The 18,454-nt window shown below is 44.7% G+C and overlaps 1 protein-coding gene, 2 non-coding genes and 1 pseudogene across 4 annotated transcripts in view; 2 read left to right on the forward strand and 2 right to left on the reverse strand.

Moving 5' to 3' along the window:
* The first annotated feature begins 1,687 nt into the window (after positions 1-1,687).
* On the forward strand, positions 1,688-1,759 carry TRNAP-CGG (transfer RNA proline (anticodon CGG)). The gene has a single exon. It is a non-coding gene; the product is annotated as a tRNA-Pro (tRNA).
* A 663-nt stretch (positions 1,760-2,422) lies between these two features.
* On the reverse strand, positions 2,423-2,494 carry TRNAP-AGG (transfer RNA proline (anticodon AGG)). The gene has a single exon. It is a non-coding gene; the product is annotated as a tRNA-Pro (tRNA).
* Positions 2,495-8,578: 6,084 nt separating this feature from the next.
* MPZL1 (myelin protein zero like 1) overlaps positions 8,579-18,454 on the forward strand; it is an 82,176-nt gene continuing 72,300 nt past the window's right edge. For both annotated transcript variants that reach the window (XM_086393939.1, XM_086393940.1), the window contains exon 1: positions 8,579-8,824. In XM_086393939.1, the coding sequence (XP_086250065.1) occupies positions 8,734-8,824 (91 nt within the window). In that variant the 5' untranslated portion in view covers positions 8,579-8,733. The remainder of the gene's footprint in view (positions 8,825-18,454) is intronic.
* The window catches only part of LOC147377120 (uncharacterized), a 48,368-nt pseudogene continuing 38,803 nt past the window's right edge, over positions 8,890-18,454 (reverse strand).

An 18,454-nucleotide genomic window follows, 5' to 3' on the forward strand; every position in this document is an offset into this window, starting at 1 on the left:
GCCCAGTTTAATTCACTGATGCCTAAAATGTTGATGTTCACTCTTGCCATCTCCTGTTGACCACTTTCAATTTACCTCCACTCATGGACCTAACATTCCAGGTTCCTATGCAATATTGTCCTTTATAGCACCAGACTTTACTTCCACCACTAGACACATCCACAGCCTGACGTTATTTTAGCTTTTGTTCAGCCTCTTCATTCCTTCTGGAGCTATTCCTTCGCTCTTCTCTGGTAGCATATTGGGCACCTACCCAACTGGGACGTTCATCTCTCAGTGTCATCTTTTTGCCTTTTCCTTCTGTTCATGGGGCTCTCCAGGCAAGAATGCTTAAGTGGTAATTACCTTGTAGCAAAAGCAATAGAATACACTGCTGCTGCTGCTGCTACTGCTGCTAAGTCACTTCAGTCGTGTCCCACTCTGTGCGACCCCATAGATGGCAGCCCACCAGGCTCCCCCGTCCTTGGGATTCTCCAGGCAAGGACACTGGAGTGGGTTGCCATTTCCTTCTCCAATGCATGAAAGTGAAAAGTGAAAGCGAAGTCTCTCAGTCGTGTCCGACCCTCAGCGACCCCATGGACTGCAGCCTTCCAGGCTCCTCCGTCCATGGGATTTTCCAGGCAAGAGTACTGGAAGTGCCATTGCCTTCTCCGAATAGAATACACAGATTAAAGTAAAAAACAAACAAAAACAGATACAATATGGAATCAGATTTGTTCTTCCCTATGAAGAACAAATGAAGGGAAGGTGGTCCTAGGTCTAAGTTTCTGCCCACTGACACTGCCTTCTCCACTCCTCCAAGCTAACAAGGCACCTAACTCTGTCTCCCTCCCTGCCCCTTTCATGGTCCTCCCCATCCACCACACCTTCTAAGACTTGGGTAGTTGCTGTGCCTACCATACCACTTCCTCGCCATGTCGCCTGAAATACCTAACTGCGAAATGAGGTTAGTACGTGAGAGACAGATTGTTACAGATACGCAGTGTGTTCAGTACATGCAAGGCTCTAAAAAGAGTGCGTGATCTCAAAATGAACGTTGGAAAAAAAGTTATCTGTCAATACTCTCCCCTTTGAGAATTCTTTGTCCCAACACTTCCTTGCAGGGATAAGGTGCATCCTTTCCCATTTCTTGCCAGCTCCTCGAGGTTTTTCCCGCTCCACCCACCCATGAGCGTCGTCGGCAGCCGAGCGTCTTCCGGCGGCCAAGCAGAGGCTAGGAATGCGGATGAGGCACGCTGCACACAGCCAAGTGCTCTGAGGCTGGTCTGAGCTGAGAGCGGCGGGACCTCCCCGCAAGTAGCGAAACTGGTGGCATGGGGACCCTGGGCTGCGAGCACCTGGCGGAGTCCGAGACGTCCGAGGGGCCCTGCCTGCGCCCTCCTAGCCCCGGCTTCCACCGCCCTGCCGCCCCCGCCTTCCAGGGGCTATCCTGGCTCAGGGAAGGCGGCTTCCGGGATCTTGTGCGGATGGCCGCAGGCGGCGGCGCAGAGCCCAGGCGCCGGGAGATAAGACCGACCCCGCTGGGAAAAAATGCACGTCCCTTCCTGGCGTCTCTCTGGGTGGCGAAAACGTTTTGACCCGAGACCTGGGAAATGAGAGGAAATTGTCCAGCCGAGGTTGGTCGGGTGGTGCAGCTGGCGGTCGGATAAGGCTGAAGGGAGGCTCTGGGAGCGTTTTTGCCGAGAGCGGCTCGTTGGTCTAGGGGTATGATTCTCGCTTCGGGTGCGAGAGGTCCCGGGTTCAAATCCCGGACGAGCCCAGGTTTTTTTCTTGCATAAGCGGTACAATTTAAGACTTTTTTTCCCCCCATATGGCTCATTTAAGGGCCGAAATGAAACTATTCTAGTTCCTTGAGCTCAAACCTTGACCAAGACGACCAAAAAGTACTTTTCACGAAGTAAATGATCAAATGAGATCAATTCGTACAATATGTGGTCTTTTTCGTCTGAGGGCAAGATATGAATATGCTTGTACCACTTTGAAACACACGTGCTCGGAAAAGAGACACGCCTCGTGCGGACCCCGGGGCAGCCCCGGAACACTCCGAGCGTGAGCGGGGCACGGAGGGTCGGCGGGCCCGGGTGAGCGGGCGCGCAGTCCGCCTCCCACGGTCGCGGTGCAGGCGGACGGGCGCGGGCGTGAGCAGATTTAGGTCGCACTTGTAGGCACCAGAGATGCCCAGCGAACGTGCTCGACTCTAGAACTGGCAGGAATGGGATGAGTCTTTTCAAAGCATCACATTGCTCTAACTTTCTACGTTTTCAGGTTATGTCTTTTAATGGTATTTGAACTTAAAGTGTGCTATAAGTTCAAAAGTTCTCAATTTTGTATTTTTCACCAATATGTATTTATTATATTTATAGATCTAAAGTTAATTTCTTTAGAAATGGATTTAATTCAAAGAAGGAAAAAAAGAAAGAGAGGGCTCGTCCGGGATTTGAACCCGGGACCTCTCGCACCCTAAGCGAGAATCATACCCCTAGACCAACGAGCCGTCCTTCTCGCAATCTTCCTGCCATCGTAAAAGCAGGAAGAACTACTGACTTCTGCGTTTCCAAGTGGTTATTCACTGTCATGTATTTATATTCCTCAGCTGTTTTGCGTTCTAGTGTAAACGGATTTTCTTCTTCTCTTGATTTTTGAAAATCAGTAACAGAAGAAAACAATGGTGTCACTATCAGTGGAGTATTTATAATTTTATTTATATTTATGGCTGATAAACTGCAGTGAGTGTGTGGCAATTTCCCTGTGGCAGGTAGGTTCCAGATTCTCTCCCCTACTGAGTTCTGGATGTTGCACTTTCCAATAGTAGTAAAATCGTCAGTTTCTTGCTTACTCCTTTTATCCTAGTGTTCAAAGCACCACCTTTCCAGCCTTGAGTATTGCCATCTATGTGTTTTTACTCTATCTGTTTTCTTCAGCTGGAAAATCTGTTTCTCATTCTCTCTTTTGACCTTCTTAGAAAGAAATCCTTTAACAAATTAAAAACCAATTGTATGTGGTATATAACTGGGTTGCAGTCTTACCTCTTCTAATCATTACTTGTTAGAGGACATCAACATTAGCAGCAGCACTGAATTCTACTACATAATTGGCAAACAATTGTTATAATTGGTGTCCAGTTGTCCCAGTATCTCTAAGGCATGGTTTCTTAACTATATTTTATTTATTTCTATTTTTTTTCCCCTAAACAATGTTTCACATGTTTATTACTGAGCCCCAGGGACCTCTAGTGAACAAACACCAAGAAGTCAAACATTTCGTTTCTCCCATGAGCTGTTCAGACAGCAGTGAGTTCACGCTTCTGTGATTCAGTTACAGTGCAAGTGACCTTGCCATGGCATAAATGAGTGCCAACGGGTAAATGAGGCTCCTTAGAGGCCCAGCTTGGGTCTTCTCCAGTGTCTTTTCTCGGAGTTATACCTGATTTTATTACCAGTTTTCATTCAAATCCATTGGGGAATGGAACGATTCTGCTTTTGTTCTTGGTCAGAAATTGCTTGATCTTCAAATTCTTGTGAAAAGACATGGGGAGGAGTAAATTTAACCGCATAGAGGAAAATGGAGAAGAGAAAAGAGCTTTTTTCCTATATTTTAAATACTTAGTCTTGAGGCTTATGCTGGCAAAGCTGGTGCTCAATGACTAATTGCTGAATGACTGCAATATGTTCCAAATCCCTTAAAACTACAAACTTTGGTACTTGGACAATCAGTATTTGTGAATTGTAACTCTAACAAATAACCAGATAGGAAACTACAAGTAGACAGAGAGACTATCCTAAATAGGCCTATTTATTTTATTTCATGTACCATTCATTCAGTTTATTCATTCGATTGCTCATTCACTCAGACATTTAGAGGCACTATGTGCTGTTATGGAGAAGGCAATGGCACCCCACTCCAGTACTCTTGCCTGGAAAATCCCATGGATGGAGGAGCCTGGTGGGCTGCAGTCCATGGGGTCGCTAAAAGTCGGACACGACTGAGCGACTTCACTTTCACTTTTCACTTTCATGCATTGGAGAAGGAAATGGCAACCCACTCCAGTGTTCTTGCCTGGAGAATCCCAGGGACAGGGGAGCCTGGTGGGCTGCCATCTATGGAGTCGCACAGAGTCGGACACGACTGAAGCGACTTAGCAGCAGCAGCAGCATGTGCTGTTAACAACACTCTAAGTTGTTAACTTTCTACTTATGGTTCCATGTGAGTAAATTATAGTTCTGGGGTTCTAACATTCAGACCCCACCCTTTTGTTTTATTTGAAAACATCCTAACTTGAGTCTTCAGTTCTTCTTAGGTCCCAAAGCAAGGAGGATAAGAATACCCTTTAAAAATATTCATTAGTTCTAGATGTCAGCAGAGTTTATTCATCAGAACCTAACTGGAAAAAAATGTGTCCTGGACACTTAAGAAGTTTCTATTTCTCCTGGAAATGAGGAAACTCCAAAATATAACTCGTTAGGTAAAATAATGTAATCACTTCTGTTTTCTGGGAACCTCCATCTCCACAGTTACCAAGAGGTCTGTTTTTATACTCACCTTTCCCGCTTGAATTTATTATTAAGTTATTATCATTTTGGGCTTTTATTTTTCCTATTTATTCTTCTCTAGTGATTGCAAGGGTTTCTCTTTTGTTCTGCAAGTGCCACTAGACTATCACATTTCCCTCCCAACGATGATATAGGAAGACTGACAGTAACAAAACTCAGGATATCAGTTGCCCAGCTCACAGTGACAAATGTCACTCCCAGCAGGAGGAATGCCTGTGATATCTCTCCAGAGCACATCTTTCCCTCATAGGTGAAGCAGAAGTAGTACATAGGTGCTATTGGGGTACAGGGAGACAAAGAACCTTGAGGAACATTTTATCCCAGCCGCAGTGAATGAAGAAGCTGGAGATACATTCTTCTATACAGTAAACCCTAAAGACTGCATTACCAAGTTCTCCCAATTTGTGCCTCTCTGCCCGGGGATACCAGGGGCACCGGAGGCACTAGAACTTGGATTTTCAGATTTTCAAAACTTTCCTAGGAAAATGCAATCCCTATCCTGGATTGAGACAGTCTCTGTAGAAATGTTAATGAAACTGATTTGCTGCTGCTGCTAAGTCGCTTCAGTCGTGTCCGACTCTGTGCGACCCCATAGATGGCAGCCCACCAGGCTCCTCTGTCCCTGGGATTCTCCAGGCAAGAACACTGGAGTGGGTTGCCATTTCCTTCTCCAATGCATGAAAGTGAAAAGTGAAAGTGAAGTCACTCAGTCGTGCCCGACTCTCAGCGACCCCATGGACTGGAGCCTACGAGGCTCCTTCGTCCGTCTGATTTAGCTCCAGATAAATCTTTCTCAGTGTGGCCTGGATTTATCTTTGACTCTATCTGATAGCCATCAAATCTCAGTGCTCCTGGAATGGCTTGCTATCACCACCCACAGATGACAGCATTCCATTCTTCCTCTGGCAACAGATTTTAAACTACAAGGCAGGAGAGAATACCACTGAGAGTACAGGAAGTGGAAGAGAATTTTACTACAATCACAAAAATGTTGGAAATTTTGGTGCCTGTCACTGTCTTTTCTACTTTTTCCATTAATTCCAGCTCTAGAAAATTATGCCCATATGTATTTGCTAGCACTAGCTGCTCCTGGGTGCCTCTTATCTGATCTCTATTAAGAGAAGACTTAAAGCCCTGAGACGATCCCAAGGCCAAGCCTCCTTACTGTACTTACTGTATACTACATGAAGCAGGAAGTCTGAGAGGCCAGTGGATCTGTACACAGATCTATTATCAGACAAGACTGCTCATGGTTTTCCTTACTGACTCTGTAGGGAAAATTCTCTCCAAGAAGTCCATTCCTTTCAGAGGTAACACAGTCCATTAAAAAGACTTTTCTCATCTGATGGAAAGTCTTCAATTGATTCTGATTTGTATGCCTGGACTGACTGAGCTGAGAAGAAGGGTTTCCAGGAGGTAGAAGCAGGTTCCCTAAGGAGGAGGAGGTTTGTTAAGTGAGACTCTCAAGTTCACAATAGTGATTGAAAATCCAAAGGTTGGTTTGTTTTCCATTTACTATCTCTATAGAAGGATCCAAAACTAGAATGCAAGGACTATGGCCGAAACAACCTCACATGACTTTTTCTTTGTAACTGTTCTCGATTAATTTAATAAACATTCATTCATCTATTCATTCAGCAAATATTTATAATCTACTTATGATCTGATAGTGGTTTTTTGTGGAAACACTTTGCCGCCCTCGCAAGTTCTGGTTTCATGGTAACCTCTCTCGTTGCTTCCTTGGGATCCAGACCTACATATCTAACTGCCTTCTAATTGACCATCTGGGTTTTCTCAGAAGTTTCAGCTGTGTTCAAGGCCCAGTTCATTAGCTTTCCTCACAGACCAGGTTCTCTTTCTGGGTTTTTTTGGTGGGATTTTTTTTTTCTTTATATACATATATATGTATATGTACATATATAAAGGTCCGTCTAGTCAAGGCTATGGTTTTTCCAGTGGTCATGTACGGATGTGAGAGTTGGACTATGAAGAAAGCTGAGCGCCGAAAAATTGATGCTTTTGAACTGTGGTGTTGGAGAAGACTCTTGAGAGTCCCTTGGACGGCAAGGAGATCCAACCAGTCCATTCTAAAGGAGATCAGTCCTGGGTGTTCATTGGAAGGACTGATGCTAAAGCTGAAACTCCAATACTTTGGCTACCTCATGTGAAGAGTTGACTCATTGGAAAAGACCCTGATGCTGAGAGGGATTGGGGGCAGGAGGAGAAGGGGACAACAGAGGATGAGATGGCTGGGTGGCATCACTGACTCGATGGATGTGAGTTTGAGTAAACTCCAGGAGTTGGTGATGGACAGGGAGGCCTGGCGTGCTGCGATTCATGGGGTCGCAAAGAGTCGGACACGACTGAGTGACTGAACTGAACTGAACTGAACTGATATATGTACATGTGTATATGTATATATACGTATATATATATCCTTACACTTGGTACTGCTTTCTTATTTGTGAGTTCGCTTTTCCTGTTTCTCTCTGGTGAAAATTTATCCAGCCTATAAAATCCGCTTCAAATGCTATTTCCTTGATGCATCTTTTCTGGACACCTCGTGGGCCAGTGGTTCTCAGAAGAGGAAGTTATTTGTATTGAAGTGTGTCATGGGCAGCAGAGAAGCTTTTAACATGACACATATCTTTGAGGATCACTGCCTGTTGGCCTTATATTTCTCCTTGATTCGACCTTCTCTTCAAGCACTGAAGAAAAACTTTAGTTCAGTACTTGCTTGCTACACTGACTGGTAGACTCTGTAGACTCTGTGCTTCTTGAGAGTAAAGCCTGGATATTCTAATTCTACAGCACACAATAGGTTCTCATTTAATGCATTTGTAGTCTTTCCAACATATGGCATTCCAAAAACACTTCATGAGGATCTTGCTGACAGAGAAATGAGGTGAAATGGTGTTTTCTTGTTTGTTTAGTTTTCTCTCACTGGGACTAAGGTAATTGCTATCAGTCTGCCATACTACAAGGCTAGCAGGCTAAAACAGCAAAAATATCGGGAAGGCTGTTCATAAGATTGACTTGAGACAAAACCCTGAAATGAGGGGCTGCAGGGGAGTGCTCCCACCCTGCTCTTCTCCCCCTCTCATCCTAATTGTCTAATACTTGTTTCCTTCTCTCACACTACAGGCCTCCCACCTGGACTCTTCCTTTTCTTCCTACACCCTCATTTTCTTGTGCTCCTGCCTTTCCATTTCTCCCTTTCCTAGGGTGTTCTCATAAGGACCCTTCCAAACACTTTCCAGAATTTTGGGGCAACCAGTTAAGTGGCAGACACTGCTAACCAACTGGAGCCGGCTCAGGCATGGCACTTCAGAGTCAGGAGGGGAACTTGCCGATTTTAGATAAATCGAGGGACATTTACAAAAGCAAAACCCCATCCACACGTGCTCCAGGTAGCAGGAGAGAATTCCCAGTTCCCAACCCTTCTTAGCCATAAGTGGGAGGGGAAGGGTTCCTTAGAGGAAAGTCAGACAAGATGGAGACTTCTTTTTAAGCTATGAGATTTCTCAATTTGCACATAAATTATCTGAATCCAGGCAAAATAGACTTGGGATACACGGCAAGAGGGGAAATGTGTTCTATCTGGACGACTGAATCAAAAGTCTCTACCCATCTCATTCCTTTTTTTTTTTTTTAATTGTGTAAACGAACTGCTGGTTTTTCTCTAGGTGAGGCTCAGAGAAACCAAGAAGAGCAGAAACGGAGGCAAAGACAATGAAGAGATCCGGGGGGCTGGACGCTCAGAAACGCAGAGGAGACGCGCGCAGGCCAGAGAAGACGGGCGAACAGCCACGCAGGCAAGCAGGCAGGCACAGGGCTCGGCGGCGGTCGCCTCCGACAGCCAGGGACCTCCACCGCTGGCAGGAGTCCTGGGTGGGACCGAGATGGCGCGGCCCCGCCTGGAGAGAGGGAATGACGGACAGTCGGTGCCTTCCAATCGCGTCCTTCAAAGTGTGCGGGGCAGGCCAATGAGCTGACTGCTGTGGCCAGCGCGGGGCGCAGGCCCCGGCACAGTGCTGGCAGGCTGTGGCTGGGGCCGCGAGCGGGGAGCGCGGCGTGGCGCTGCTCGCCGATACCGGCGACGACGAGTCCAGAGCCCTCGGCCAGGAGCCTAGCTAACCGGGGGACCGGGGCCCAGGGCCGCGGCGGCTGCGGCTGAAGGACGATGGCAGCGCCCGCCGGGGCCGGAGCACTGATTGCATCCCCAGACCGCCGGCGCTGTCTGTGGTCGGTGCTGGCGGCGGCGCTCGGGCTCTGTGAGTGATGCCGGGGCCAGAGCGGGGGCGGCGGGACCTGGTGGCCGGCCTGGCGATTGCGGGGCTCAGGGGTGGGGAGGGGGCGCGGCCTGCTTGCCCTGGGGCCTGGGGAACTGAGCTGACGGGCGGGGAGTGCGGGCCCGCAACCGGCTGGAGAGGCGCGGAGCCTCTTTCTTCTTCCTGGATCCCTGCGTGTAGAGGAGGCAGGGAGAATTTACCACTTTGGTCATTTTGGGGGGCTTTCTGGGGAGCGGGCCTGGCGGGCGGCTGCACTGTGCCTTCGCTGAGTCGCCCACCTTCTCCGCTTGGTGACTCTGGGTCGCCCAGGCCCGATTCCGGTTCAGGAACCCAGGCTTCTGGCATTCTCCACCTTTGGGAGTCGGCGGAAGGTTGCACTGTTTTCTTCTGTGGGGCCTTTGTTGGTTTGTTTTCCTGTTGAACGACTTTTGTTTTACCTTGTTGGTTCCATTTCCAGTGCTCTCCAATCCGTTTTTTAAGTCTTGGACATGGAAGGGCCCCAGAGTTTCATATCTTACCTCTGTAACCTGCAGAGCACCAAGAAGAAATTAGCATTACTTCTGGGTTAGGGTGCAAAGAGCTGAAATACCACTGGAATGAGCTGGCTTAACAGAGTTTCATGAAATCCATAATAATTCCAGACATAGTCACCATAGTTTGACAAGACATAGGATATTAAAAGGCACATCTGTCTTTGTAAAAAAAAAAAAAACACATTTTTTCCTTTGCCAGATATCATAAGTGAGATATAAGGTTAAACACTTCAGGGTGGATTTACTGAATTGGATGAATTGTTTTACGGACATCTGCAGTGGTGTCTGCCACAGAACGTTTTTGTGTATTGTTGCTCTAAGCAGTGAACTTGTTGCTGTCTCAGAATGTGGTTAAGTTATGGTCATAAAGAGAGCCAGCTCCTAAGAAACCATGGAGATTTGTTCATTTCTTTGTTTTGCAAAAATATCAGTTGCATCACTATGTCTGAACATGAAAAACTCAATAATAACTTTCACAGAAAAGCCCTGTATGTAATTTTTGGAGCCAGGAAAAATATTTAATGAATGACTTCAGGAGCTATAAAGTATAAATGTAAAAGTCCCTTCACTCTCTGGTGGTTGATAGGTGAAGATATGCTTTGTATATGTAAGACAATCCATTCTGTATAAATGTCTCTTCTGAAGGGGGGGAAATGGTTAGGAGCATGTGTTTTTTGTTGGTGGTGGTGGTGATGGTAATATTCCTGTTTTAGTGAACAAGTAGAAAATAGCTTAAAACTAATGTGTATCAGAAATCTTGTTTATTCAGACAGAATTATTATGCATGAGAAGCTGACCTCTGTCTTTACTGAGGACAAAAGCAGTGAGAGAAATCTTAAACTCAGAGTACTAAAAAGTAGCTGAACTGAAGAAATAAATATTAATAGATATGAATACAAAAAGATCATCAGAATTACATCAATACATACCTTGGACATAGCTAGCTCTTCAGTAATGGAAGATGAATGCTGATGTCTGAAAGTCAGCAGCTGTTGTTATTGGTCAATTTTAGAAAACGATTGAATGTCTCTTCTTTCAGGTTACCTTTTCTTGTCATGAATACTATACACAGCAGTTCATGTTTTACAGAAAGCCTTCTTAAGTTTGATCTAGATGCAGTTATTCCACAAACATTTACTAATCGTTTTTTAAGTACTAAGCACCGAAAATATTCTAGGAAAGATAGTCGCTGGCCTCACATAATTTGCAGTTCAGTGGGAGAAACAAAATGTGATAAGCAATAGAAGTCTTTCATTAATGGTTTACTGTAAAAGCACAGAGGAGAGTCATCATCTCAGACTGAATTTCAGACTGCTAAAAGAAAGGGATGCTTGAATTAAGTAGGAATTGGGAGAAAACAGTATATGCAGATTCATGAATGAACCCGTTGGTCAGTCAGCATGGTGAGAGGTTGGAGTGTATAAGAGAGATGGTGGGAGTTGAGGCAGGAGACCCAGCCAGAGGCTCTAAATCCCAATGGACCTTGTTTGCCATTAATAAGGCTGAATTTTATCCTAAGGGTATAGAGAGCCTGTGAAGGATTTCTCTGACTATTGAGATGTGAAAGGTGTGTTTGAATGATGTGAGGCTGAAGAAACCAGAGTGTTATGTAAGAAACAAGAGCAGAGGATTGAAGACCTGAATTAAAATGGTGAGTTATGAAGAGAGGACATATCCACAAGCTTGTTAGAGGACATATCCACGAACTTGTTACAAAGTAAATTTGATGGAGCTTGGAAATTGATTTGATGTGGACTTAAAAGATGATCCTAAGTTTCATGCTTAGGAAGCTGGGCATAGTTCTGCAAAGTTATGCTTTTCACAGATGAAGAATATGGGATGAGGGAAAAGGAGTGTTGGAGGAAGAGGATGATGAAGTTACTTTTGGATATGTTGAGTTTAAGATGCTGCTGAAATATCTCAATAGAAATGGGACAGTTGGGTAGATGTTTCAGTTGGGTGGGTGAGAAGAAAGTTCTGGAAGGAGATATGGACCTGGGAGGCTTTATGTGGGTAGTAGTTAAAGCTATGGGTTGCTTGGATGAGGTCAGCAAGGGAGAGAGTCCTTGAAGGAAATACTAGAAGGCCAAGAACAGAGTTCTGGGGTGTATGGAACCTGAGAAGGAGACTCGAGTAAGAGAGGAACCAGAAGAGTGCTGTCTTGGAAACAGAGTGTGAAGTTTTAAGGGAGTTTTAACTGTGTTAGATGAAGAGTGTGAACACTTCAAGGATTCACTGAATTTGGCAATTGGAATGTCTTTGGTAAGCTTTAGGTAGGCTTGAATACACAGAACATGAAGAAGAAATCTCAGTAATTTGCACCACCCACTCCAATAAATGGCACCATCATCCATCTAATTGCTCAACCCAGAAACCTAGGATCCACCGTAATTAACTTCCTATCCTTCAGTCCCCACATCCATTCAGTTCTTCCATTTCCAAAATACCTCTAGGACTCACCCACTTTTTTTTTCCCTCACCTACTTTTTTCCGATTGGTCTACTCCTAGATTTTTGATCGAAATCACTGTCATTTCTTGGCTGTTACTGTGGTTAACAGTAGTCTCCCAGCTGGTCTTCCCATTTCCCCCTTGCGTCTTTTTAGTTCCTTCTTTACACAACCGCAAGAATGATTTTTATAAAAATGCAAATCAGTTCATGTAGCTTTCTTGTTTGAAATTCTTAATGGCTTCTCATTGCATCCTGAATGACATTCCAACTTCTTCCTGTGGCCTACAGATCTCTACATGATCTGGCTTCTGCCTGTCACTCTGACTTCAAATTTTGCCCCTTGCTCACTATATCCAAGCCATGCTGCCATCTTTCTTGGAGAAGGAAATGGTAACCCACTCCAGTGTTCTTGCCTAGAGATTCCTGTGGACAGAGGAGCCTGGTTGGCTGCTGTCCATGGGATCACACAGAGTCAGACACGACTGAGGCAACTTAGCATGCATGCATAATCTGGAGAAGGAAATGACAACCCACTCCAGTGTTCTTGCCTGAAGAATCCCAGGGATGGGGTAGCCTGGTGGGCTGCCGTCTGTGGGGTCGTACAGAGTCAGATATGACTGAAGTGACTTAGCGGCGGCAGCAGCCATCTTTCTGCTCTTCGACACTCATTCCCGTCTCAGGTCCTTTGCACTTGATCCCTGATGTGCTCTGTCCCCAGAACTGCCCAGAGCTGTCTCATTTTCATCAGTGAGGCCTTAGCCTAACTGTCATTTCCTTAGAGAGGCCTTCTCCAATCACCCTATCCAGTGGGGTTCCCTGTTATTATTTCTTCAGTTCAGTTCAATTCAGTCGCTCAGTTGCGTCCGACTCTTTGCGACCCTGTGAATTGCAGCACGCCAGGCAATGGCACCCCACTTCAGTACTCTTGCCTGGAAAATCCCATGGACGGAGGAGCCTGGTGGACTACAGTCCATGGGATCGCTAAGAGTTGGACACGACTGAGTGACTTCACTTTCACTTTTCACTTTCATGCATTGGAGAAGGAAATGGCAACCCACTCCAGTGTTCTTGCCTGGAGGATCCCAGAGACGGGGGAGCCTGGTGGGTTCCCGTGTATGGGGTCGCACAGAGTTGGTCACAACTGAAGCGACTTAGCAGCAGCAGCAGCAGCAGGCCTCCCTGTCCATCACCAACTCCCAGAGTTCACCCAAACTCATGTCCATCGAGTCGGTGATACCATCCAGCCATCTCATCCTCTGTTGTCCCCTTCTCCTCCTGCCTCCAATCCCTCCCAGCATCAGAGTCTTTTCTAATAAGTCAACACTTCGCATGAGGTGGCCAAAGTATTGGGAGTTTCAGCTTTAGCATCATTCCTTCCAATGAACACCCAGGACTGATCTCCTTTAGAATGGACTGGTTGGATCTCCTTGCAGTCCAAGGGACTCTCAAGAGTCTTCTCCAACACCACAGTTCAAAAGCATCAATTCTTCAGCACTCAGCTTTCTTCATATTCCAACTTTCACATCCGTACATGACCACTGGAAAAACCATAGCCTTGACTAGACGGACCTTTGTTGGCAAAGTAATGTCTCTGCTTTTCAATATGCTGTCTAGGTTGGTCATAACTTTTCCTTCCCAGGAGTAAGCGTCTTTTAATTTCATGGCTGCAATCACCATCTGCAGTGATTTTGGAGCCCCCCAAAATAGTCTGACACTGTTTCCACTGTTTCCCCATCTGTTTCCCATGAAGTAATGGGACCAGATGCCATGATCTTAGTTTTCTGAATGTTGAGCTTTAAGCCAACTTTTTCACTCTCCTCTTTCACTTTCATCAAGAGGCTTTTTAGTTCCTCTTCACTGCCATAAGGGTGGTGTCATCTACATATCTGAGGTTATTGATATTTCTCTCAGCAATCTTGATTCCAGCTTGTGCTTCATCCACCCTAGCATTTCTCATGATGTACTCTGCATATAAGTTAAATAAGCAGGGTGACAATATACAGCCTTGATGTACTCCTTTCCCTATTTGAAACCAGTCTGTTGTTCCATGTCCAGTTCTATCTGTTGCTTCCTGACCTGCATACAGATTTCTCAAGAGGCAGGTCAGGTGGTCTGGTATTCCCATCTCTTTAAGAATTTTCCAGTGTTTGTTGTGGTCCACACAGTGAAAGCTTTTGGCATAGTCAATAAAGCAGAAGTAGATGTTTTTCTGGAACTCTCTTGCTTTTACGATGATCCAGTGGATGTTGACAGTTTGATCTCTGGTTCCTCTGCCTTTGTGACTATTTGTAGTGCCTAAATTGAGAAATTGTCATCTTTTCCTGGGACCTTTATATCTTTGCTGTTAAGCTTCTATTTATAAAATCTTTTTGAATGCATGTGGGCTGCCATATATAAAGGGCTTCCCTGGTGGCTCAGACAATAAAGCGTCTGTCTGCAATGCAGGAGACCCGGGTTCAATCCCTGGGTTGGGAAGATCCCCTGGAGAAGGAAATGGCACCCTTCCAGTACTCTTACCTGGAAACTCCCTGGATGGAGGAGCCTGGTAGGCTACTGTCCATGGGGTCACAAAGAGTTGGACATGACTGAGTGACTTCACTTGACTTGGGCTGCTATAATTGTTTATTCATTTATAACTTTACCTTGGTTCCATTAGGCCTTTATCCAAGAAGAGAAAGATGGTTTCACTGATAAATTCTCTTTCAGTGAATTCTATTTTTTTTTCTTCCCGTCCAAACTCAGAGTCTCCTAAGAAATTAGGATCTTTTGTAATACCTTTGATCTGCTGTCAGAGCCTGTGGCTTGAATAGATTTCCAACAGCTGTGATACATTGTACCTAGTTCTTCAGTTCAGTTCAGCCGCTCAGTTGTGTCTGACTTTTTGCGACCCATGAATTGCAGCACACCAGGCCTCCCTGTCCATCACCAACTCCGGGAGTTCACTCAGACTCACGTCCATCGAGTCAGTGATGCCATCCAGCCATCTCATCCTCTGTCGTCCCCTTCTCCTCCTGCCCCCAATCCCTCCCAGCATCAGAGTCTTTTCCAATGAGTCAACTCTTCGCATGAGGTGGCCAAAGTACTGGAGTTTCAGCTTTAGCATCATTCCTTCCAAAGAAATCCCAGGGCTGATCTCCTTCAGAACGGACTGGTTGGATCTCCTTGCAGTCCAAGGGACTCTCAACAGTCTTCTCCAACACCACAGTTCAAAAGCATCAATTCTTCGGCGCTCAGCCTTCTTCACAGTCCAACTCTCACATCCATACATGACCACTGGAAAAACCATAGCCTTGACTAGACGGACCTTTGTTGGCAAAGTAATGTCTCTGCTTTTCAATATGCTATCTAGGTTGGTCATAACTTTCCTTCCAAGGAGTAAGCGTCTTTTAATTTCATGGCTGCAGTCACCATCTGCAGGGATTTTGGAGCCCAGAAAAATAAAGTCTGCCACTGTTTCCACTGTTTCCCCATCTAGTTCCCATGAAGTGATGGGACCAGATGCCATGATCTTTGTTTTCTGAATGTTGAACTTTAAGCCAACTTTTTGACTCTCCACTTTCACTTTCATCAAGAGGCTTTTGAGTTCCTCTTCACTTTCTGCCATAAGGGTGGTGTCATCTGCATATCTGAGGTTATTGAGATTTCTCCCAGCAATCTTGATTCCAGCTTGTGCTTCTTCCAGCCCAGGGTTTCTCATGATGTACTCTGCATATAATTTAAATAAGCAGGGTGACAGTATACAGCCTTGACGTACTCCTTTTCCTATTTGGAACCAGTCGGTTGTTCCATGTCCAGTTCTAACTGTTGCTTCCTGACCTGCATACAGATTTCTCAAGAGGCAGATCAGGTGGTTTGGTATTCCCATCTCTTTCAGAATTTTCCACAGTTTATTGTGATCCACACAGTCAAAGGCTTTGGCATAGTCAAGAAAGCAGAAATAGATGTTTTTCTGGAACTCTCTTGCTTTTTCCATGATCCAGAGGATGTTGGAAATTTGATCTCTGGTTCCTCTGCCTTTTCTAAAACCAGCTTGAACATCAGGAAGTTCACGGTTCACATATTGCTGAAGCCTGGCTTGGAGAATTTTGAGCATTACTTTACTTGCATGTGAGATGAGTGCAATTGTGCGGTAGTTTGAGCATTCTTTGGCATTGCCTTTCTTTGGGATTGGAATGAAAACTGACCTTTTCCAGTCCTGTGGGTTTAACTAATTGGGGTTAGAGATACAATATGTCTTTGCTGAGCCTGGGTTATTTATTGTTGTAGATGAGATTGACCCATAGAATGAAATCCATGACTTAAGCTTGTTAGTACTGTGCTGTAATCAACTAAACAAATGTTGATGAATTTGCAGTGAACATGGTCTGTACTGAGACTGTGATAGTCTATAATACTTTGGGATCTGGTGAGTTTGTTATGTGCAATTTAAAGTCATTTTTTAAATGCTTTTTATCAAAGTTAAGAAATGTATTCTTTTCTCTCCAAACATTGAACGTCAGCATGCAGTTATGTAAACTTAACCCTGTGCTTCTTCCAGATAACACTTGAAAAGATAAAGGTGCTTTATTGTAGGCTAAGCTTCAGTGAGAACTTGGATGACCCTATACCAGCCTGTTTCCTACAGTTATTCACATCCAGGTCATAATTGCTATATACCCTCCTCTGAAGGATATTGCTAGGAATCATAAGTAAAGGACTCAGCTTCCTAAGAGAAAAGTATGTTAAAATGCAAATATTTGAGATCTCCTAAATGGTTAAGAAGGGTAGAGAGAAAGTGAGTAGTTAGGAGGAAATTTTGAATTAATTAACCCATTATCTTTCTAGATATAGATACAGGTATATATATCTTTCTCTTTTCAACCAAGTGTAACTTAGAAGTTTGGATATAAAACTAAGTTCATGTTATTTCTTTTGTTCTGCTCTCATTAATTGAGTCTGTACCATGTGCCTTGCCTTTGCTAACCAATTTATATGCATTATTTCATCTCCTTACAATTCTGTGTGGTAATTACTATTTTTATTAATTTTACAGATGGAGAAACTAAGAATCAGACAGGTTGTGTAATGTGCAAAATCATTTCGCTAATGTGTAGTAGAGTTGGGACTCAAAACTGCAAAGCATATATTTGCAACCACTCTGCATTATTATGGGCTTCCCTGGTGGCTCAGATGGTAAAGAATCTGCCTGCAATGCAGGAGACCCAGGTTCAGTTCCTGCGTCAGGACAATCCCCTGGAGAAGGGAATGGCAACCTACTCTAGTATTCTTGCCTGGAGAATTTCATGCACAGAGGAGCCTGGTGGGCTGTAGTCCATGGGGTCACAAGGAGTCTGACATGACTGAGTGTCCTAATGACTAATACTTTCACTTGCTGCATTATTATAGAATTTCTGCTTCAAAGTCTCTAACCACTTTTTCAGAGGTTTCCAGGATGTCTTAAATGTTTGCAAAGAATCCTTTAACTGTCCCAGGGCATCCACCAGTGTCCTGTGTCTGTGGTCACATTTGTGCCAAGAGCCCTGTGCCTTGATGCTGCCGACTCCAACCTAGAGGACGAAGCTGCCATGTTGAAGCCTTCCTCACTGCTGATGCAGAATTGTGCCCTACTCCTCCCTAGGGCTTGTGAATGGTGTGATTCTTGTAGTTTCTCACTCTGGTATTGCTCCCTCTGGCTAGGACACAGCATGAATCCATTTATCCAAGTGTCTGACACCGTATAAGGCTCACAAATGTTCCTTGCCCCTCATGTGGACCAAGCCACTAAGCCTTCCCTCCTCACTTGGGCTGAGTTTCTCCCTGGAAGCTGTACAGATCCTTCTGCAGTTAGACTCCTGGCAGGCTTGCCTTACAGGATGTCCAAACAGGCTCAAAATGTTCAAACCAAAGCTCCTCACTGGCATCTTTCCTGGCCCTTCCACCCCACTGGCAGAGGTTCTGTAGCCCCGCTGCCTTTCTGCCTGCCTCGAGCAGGAGTTCCAGCTCTTGTCTCTTAACTCGTAGGGACTTTTGGTCTGGATCACTTTCATCTGTTTGGAATTTATTCCAAACCCCCACCCCCAGTGAATGCAAATATAGAAGAACCCTGGTAAGGCTTGATGAACTTTATATACTAGAGAAATTAGAGAATATTTTAATAATAAGCAAAGATGATGCTGATTTGTATATGGATTTCAGAACAGAAAATGCTGAGGGGCAATTTCTCATTTCAAATTATAGGTCCACAGTTTTATCAGCAATTCTGAAATCCCAAAAGCTCTGAAAACAGAAAGTTTTTTCCTAAGTTTGATACATACTCTTTTGGCTGCAGAATTTGACCTGAACTAGTAATAGATTATTTCAATTGTGATCCACTTGGAAAAATAATCGTATGTTTCACCAAAGAAACATGTTATATGTTTGATTGTGGGGTGCTGTCTTACATCCGACTGGGGCTGTTGTATAATATATAGTATATGCGTTGTGTTAATTTTGTGAAATCTGAAAAATTCTACCTCCTGAAACACATCTAATACATAAAGCTAATGGCTTGCTACTTAAAACACCTTCATTCAAACTCATTTCTTAACTTATGCTAGTTTGGACCCTGCGGCCTTGTCTTTATTCAACTGATTTAAGTATGGGAATTGATG

This window comes from Bos grunniens, chromosome 3 (assembly GCF_055505025.1).
Source record: "Bos grunniens cultivar Pamir isolate PY7600 chromosome 3, Bosgru_T2T1.0, whole genome shotgun sequence".
In the NCBI taxonomy this organism is placed as follows: domain Eukaryota; kingdom Metazoa; phylum Chordata; class Mammalia; order Artiodactyla; family Bovidae; genus Bos; species Bos grunniens.